The following is a 6,150-nucleotide window of genomic DNA, read 5'->3' as shown; positions in this document are numbered from 1 at the left end:
GACACATGGTTTTCCTCAAAAACCATATCTTTGACTCCCTAATACCATCTACTGATCCATTCTAGGAAACATATGTTACAACTCTTCCCCACTTAAATTAGGTTTCGTCCTCGAAATCAATCCTTATCGATAATTCCTTAAACACCCTCTGAACCCCCTTGTGGGTTTTCCAAGCCTACTTCCTTCAACACGAGTCGATGCACGATGCCCAACCTCGAATCAACCCTTATCAATAATCCCCTAAACACCATCTCAACCCCCTTGGAAACCATCAATTTTGGATTTTCTATACTTCAACCTAATGCAGAAACTATCAATTTTAGAAGATTGAAATATGAACGTCATCATCTTCTTCATAAGAAAGACATGAACATCACTTTGAACTAACGATGCCCAACTGCCCACCTTATGCATGGATTCGAAGAAAGATTTGGTGTCATTAGTGTGATGTTGTCACCGCCCTTATGATTTCCTTTAAATTTTGTTGGAATAACAATGGTATAAGGATGGTTGTAGGAGTTGGGTTGACGACAACTTGAATCGGGGGAATGAAGATGATTTCAAAGGGGTGGCGTTGGATGGGCCTAATTTACTTTTTAAAATAAATAATGATAAATATCAAAGAAATTCATGTGAAATCATAATTGTCATTTCAATTCAATAAAAAGACCAAAATCTAAATAAAAATAAATTACATAACGGTCAATACTAAAAAAAAAAAAGTTAAGGTCCAAATGTGTATATTACCCTACATCATAGGGACCAAAAAAAGAACCAAAAAAGTTAAGGTCCAAATGTGTATATTACCCTATACCACATGTACCAAACAAAAGAACCAATGGCTTACCTAGACCTAACGTATAAAGTTGAGTATTATTAGAGTTTATCCATTAACATCGCCCATTTATGAAGAAAACAAGGCTTCTCCAAGGGTTGGTATAAAATCATTGTCTAAACCACAACAATAGATGATACTTCTTCTTCTTTCGACTTAAACATCAAATCAACCTCGTTAGAATTAAATAATTAAAGTAATATTAATATCATTTTAAGGTTTCTCATAAATACAATTTACAAAAAGTAATTAATGATGACTTTTATATGTAAGAATCATCGGCAATTGTCACTATGAAGAATTTCAATAGTAGGTTTAAAAAGGAGAGTAAACGATCCATACTTTTAAAAGAATTCCCAAATATCATATGATATATCGACAAATTGAAAATGATTTCTAGGACGAATTGAATAAGATTATCTCCATATCAACCTGCAAATAACAAAAACTTCCTTTTGTTTTTCTTTCTTTCTTTTGGAACGTCAAAGATTATATTAAAAACTAGCAAGACACAAAAACAAATTATAAAATCATAGACACTACAAGAATTTTAAAGTCACCCAACCAATTCAAACTACAGTCTTATTGCGTATTCCCAATTTAAAAGAAAGAGTAAGAGAAAATATCATTGTAGATAGCCGATTTTTTGGGTTTCATCGTTCCAAAAACAATGTTGTTTCAAAATTTCCACACTACCCAAAAAAATTAGTGATGATAACTGTTTTGAAGCTTTTTCTTTTCCCTCCACTGTGATGCACATTGTACATCCGGTTGATCTAGTTATCGACAGAAAAAGTGGTATGTCATTGAACATCCTACCATCTATTGATAAGATGCCAAATATCCATAATCCATGGGCAAGAAATGGAAAAAATGGTTTTGCAGTCTCAATGGCTTGATCACAAATAACACAAATCATAGAGTCCAAATCAATACCTTTTTCTGTAATCTTGGCTAGAAAAAGGAATTCGATTTAGGGTAACTCTTCAAAGCAAGATGTTCAACTTGATAGGAACATAATTATTCCATATAGTTGACATATGACTAGTAATTAAGGTACTGCTATCCAGAAAAGCTCTAGCAAACGAAACATAGTGACAAAGGATATAAACGATTTAACTACACGGATGAAGAAAGTAATAACGAACCCATTTGCCTAGTTATAGGTGTATAATTCATATAAATTTTCTATAACCGTACAAATAAAGAAATTACCCGAGATGAATAAAAATCTCAATAGTTTGACTTTGGAGTGTTATATTGTAGTATTTTGTGTATTACATGAAAATCTGAGCACAATTTTATATTTAAAAACTATAAAATTAAATAGCAACGGATTAGCGACCATTTGTCCGAAATTAATCCGTCACTCGACCCAACCTACACTCGTACTAACTATTTAATATCCAATTTGTCTCAAAATATTGTCATCACTGCTAACCAACCATCGTCAATCCGCTAGCAAATATGTTGTTATGGTTATGTAAACTTTGGCTTCGTTGTTCGTGGAAAAAAAAATGTTATTTATTAGCAACGGAACACAGTGCTTGCATCGTTGACTCGGAAATATTAGCCACCACACCATACATGAAAACTTGTTGCCTATCGTTATTTTGTTCCAATTGGCTTCACCCACGTATTGGCGACGAATTTTCGTGTGTGAAAGTCCATTTTATTGTAGTGATATATAGCAACGTCGGGTGGTGGTATTTACCTTTTCTATATTATCAATATTTCATGAGTTCATTAACAAATCCTAGGTTATAAACATTCTTTTAGATCTTTGCACTTGCCCATCCATAACACGACCGAGAGCATGTTCCAGATTTAATGAGGGATTGTCCGAAGACAAAGAATGTCGCAGATTCTTTCCTTAGACGGTGGCAAGCTACCGTTTTTGCCCGTCCATAACACGATCGAGAGCCTGTTCTAAATTTCACCAGGTACCATTGTTGATTCGAACAGAGGTAACATCATAAACGTTATCACTCTTGTCAGAATATGGGTGATTTGGAGCTCCGAAATGACATTAATGTTTTTACAAATAAGGTCAAGAGCACTCATGATCGCAATTGTGAGGTGCAATTTTTAGCTTTCTTTTGGTTGAAAAATAGTGCGAGGAGATGTGATAGTTTATGTTGGTCTACATTGTGTAATGGCCCTACAGCTTGTAACTAGCTTCTCGCTAACTTTTCGTTTTATTGAATTTTCGTGTTTGTTGTTCAAAAATAAAAATATATAAATATGTGAACCTGCATATCAATAAGTATCTTGTAACAAGCTGATTCTATATCAGTGTGTTGCAACCAGTTGATTCTATATATATCGCCACCCAAAGTGTGGAGAGAAGGTAAACATCTCACTTTAAAAAGTGGACAATTTATGTAGATCTTTACACATTTAATTCGATAAACTAACTATTCTACAGATTTCTCTTCTACTTACGTACGTTTATGTGTCGTTTGGTTAGTTATTATTTCTACATACATGAAAGTTTTTTTATACAATTATAAACTTGAATTATTTATGTTCACCTATACAAAGTATTACTTTTACGTTTTTGAATTAACCATGGAGAAATCACAAACTTGTTTTAATTTGGTTTTAGCTAGATTCATATTTATAACCAAAAAGGTACAAATACAGAGATGTGTCTGTAGATCTCTTGACTTTAGAATACTCGATAGATATCGACATAACATGTAACCATATTTTGGTTCCGGTATTCTTGCAATAAAGTTTAATAGTACCATAAAATTGTAGTTGAGAAAGAGAATGAAAGATAGTTAGGAACCGAATTGATTGGAGAAATAGAAAGTAAAGACCGAAATAAAACAAGAGAGGGGTTAGTGTATACTTATATATACGTAATTCTCTCTATATATGATCCCATAAAAACAGCTGAGAGACAGTGTCGTGCAAAACCAACAAAAGTGACTTCCCATCCACAACCCTAAACCAACCTACTTTATTTTCATCTCAACACTTCTCTTTTTTCCTCTTATAAAATCCTCATCTACATCTTCTTCAGTTTGCGTAAATATTGTTCATGGTGATTATTAAAAACCAGTAAAACTACCACTTCAATCCTTATTAGAGCACAATTAGAGTTTTTATCTTTTATCGAAGATTTTAGTTATTAATTTATATATGGAGGAAACTGGGGGTGGTGGCTGTAGCGATGATGCAAGGACGTGTCCTAGAGGACACTGGAGACCAGCCGAAGATGAAAAACTCCGGCAGCTTGTTGAACGGTATGGTCCACAGAACTGGAACTCGATTGCTGAGAAGCTTCAAGGACGATCAGGTGTTTGTGGGAACATCTTCTTCTTCTTTCTTAATTTATTTGTTTATCAATCAAAAAAGATCGGATATATATACAGTGTATGTGATTGATTTCCAGGGAACTTCTGATCGATCAGCCGATTTATGTTATTTCAATTTCAACAATTTATTTATAAATTAATTTTACAAGAATTGTAATTTTCTTGGGAGGGGATAGAAAGGTGTTTTGGTAATAAAAATGAGTGTCTTTAATTAGTTAAAATTTGTTTTACTTTTAAGGTATTGATATTCACAAGGCATGATTTTTTTGCATAGTTTTTTCAAAACCTAATTTATTTTTATCATTTCTATACTAGGTTATACATTTTAAAGAAGAGATGATCTATTTTATCGATTTCTTATCTGAATTCGCTTATGCAAAACTGATTCAATCCTTTCCCAAAGTACACGTATAAAAGAGATGACCCATGATCAATCCACTAGAAATGGTCGTCTTCAATTCATACGAATTTTTTCTTATGAGTACTATACAAACAAAATTTTCATTTATCTAAATTAAAAGTAAAACAAAACAAGGGCTATATATATTCTGAACCGGATGAATATTACTATCAGTAACAATGTTTTCATTCAAGAGTAAATAAAGGAAATCACCAATCATATATGCCAATTCATTTGTATACTTATCATGTCTGATTTTGAAATTAATCTATTTCATCTATTGATGTTGTACATGTAGGAAAGAGTTGCAGACTAAGGTGGTTCAATCAACTTGACCCCAGAATTAACAGAAGGCCATTTACAGAAGAAGAAGAAGAAAGGCTTTTGGCAGCTCATCGTGTACATGGAAACCGATGGGCTCTCATATCAAGGTTATTTCCTGGGAGAACTGATAATGCTGTCAAGAATCACTGGCATGTTATCATGGCAAGAAAGCAAAGGGAAAAATCGAAAATTTGCGAAAAGGAAGGGTGCCACGATGATTTACATAGTCGTAATCTAAATACTACTACTGAGAAAGGAGTACATCAAAGAGACGCAAACTCGACAAAGTATTCTGCTTCGATCTCTTTCTCTACTAGCTATAGTCAGTTTAAGCAATTCCAGAATTTAAACAAAGAAAGGAATTCTTCATGGAGTTTTACGAGTCCTACGTCCACCATGATAGCCACCCATAATAGATCTTTGTCTTCAATAGATTTAAGTTTAACTGCACGACGAGAGGATACAGATTTTTGCGGTTCTAGATTACATCATCATAGCTTATCAGACCAGAATACTGCTTTCCAAAACTATTTATCATGTTCTAATGGAGGCCATAGGGACACTCGTGCATACGGGCAGCAATGTCACCATAGGGTTATATTTTCGAGTCCCTTTCAAAGCACTACTCATGATCATGCTGTGCTTAAGAGGGAGTTATTGGTAAGTTCCAAGAACAACATGCAGACACAGGTTAAGGCGATAGCGACTTTGGAGAAACATAAAGAAGAAGACGAAACAACCGAATACAAGGATGATCATGTACCCTTCATAGATTTTCTTGGCGTGGGTATTTCGTCTTGATTATCAACATTTTTATTTTTATAATTAATATATAGGGTTTCTTGTATATGTGCACCATATATCTATATGTGTGTATATATAAATATGGTTAGAACTTTCTTTTAACTTAATTGATGGTTTTCATTTCTATATATATCTTTGCTTTAATTACACTGCGCCCTCAGACTAAACTAATCTAAAAAGATCTTTCACCATAGCATGATCACAGTATGGTCCCTGGTAAGAAATCCACAAAAATGAGTTCTATATCGGATCTCCTTTCTTCATGATTGAGTGGTCAACAAGCCGATATATATTAATGTTTCATAAATCATCGCTAATATGATTTTCCGAACAGTCCATTTATAGGTTCCTACCATACACTATTATTTGGATATCTCATATCATTATAACTAGATAGCTAGTTAGAATGTAACTGCCTTGAAGAGGACATCACTCTGAAAAATGTCATGTTACTTATTGTT

The 6,150-nt window shown here is 33.5% G+C and overlaps 1 protein-coding gene across 1 annotated transcript; it reads left to right on the top strand.

Annotated features, from left to right (window-relative positions):
* The first annotated feature begins 3,757 nt into the window (after positions 1–3,757).
* On the top strand, positions 3,758–5,817 carry LOC145101109 (uncharacterized). The gene is made up of 2 exons (XM_079038306.1): positions 3,758–4,142; positions 4,860–5,817. The coding sequence occupies exons 1-2, from the start codon at positions 3,986–3,988 to the stop codon at positions 5,684–5,686; spliced, it is 984 nt and encodes a 327-aa protein (XP_078894432.1). The 5' UTR covers positions 3,758–3,985; the 3' UTR covers positions 5,687–5,817.
* Positions 5,818–6,150: the final 333 nt, after the last annotated feature.

Source organism: Lactuca serriola, chromosome 1, assembly GCF_051521515.1.
Source record: "Lactuca serriola cultivar US96UC23 chromosome 1, Lser_US96UC23_V15, whole genome shotgun sequence".
In the NCBI taxonomy this organism is placed as follows: Eukaryota; Viridiplantae; Streptophyta; class Magnoliopsida; order Asterales; family Asteraceae; genus Lactuca; species Lactuca serriola.
Note: the sequence above shows the minus strand (reverse complement) of the source record. Positions and strands in the feature narration are given on the sequence as shown.

Coding starts and splice junctions, on each gene's coding strand:
- LOC145101109 (XM_079038306.1), top strand. CDS start 3,986: ATGGAGGAAACTGGGGGTGGTGGCTGTAGCGATGATGCAAGGACGTGT. Junction 4,143..4,859: donor GAAGCTTCAAGGACGATCAG/GTGTTTGTGGGA, acceptor TTGTACATGTAG/GAAAGAGTTGCAGACTAAGG.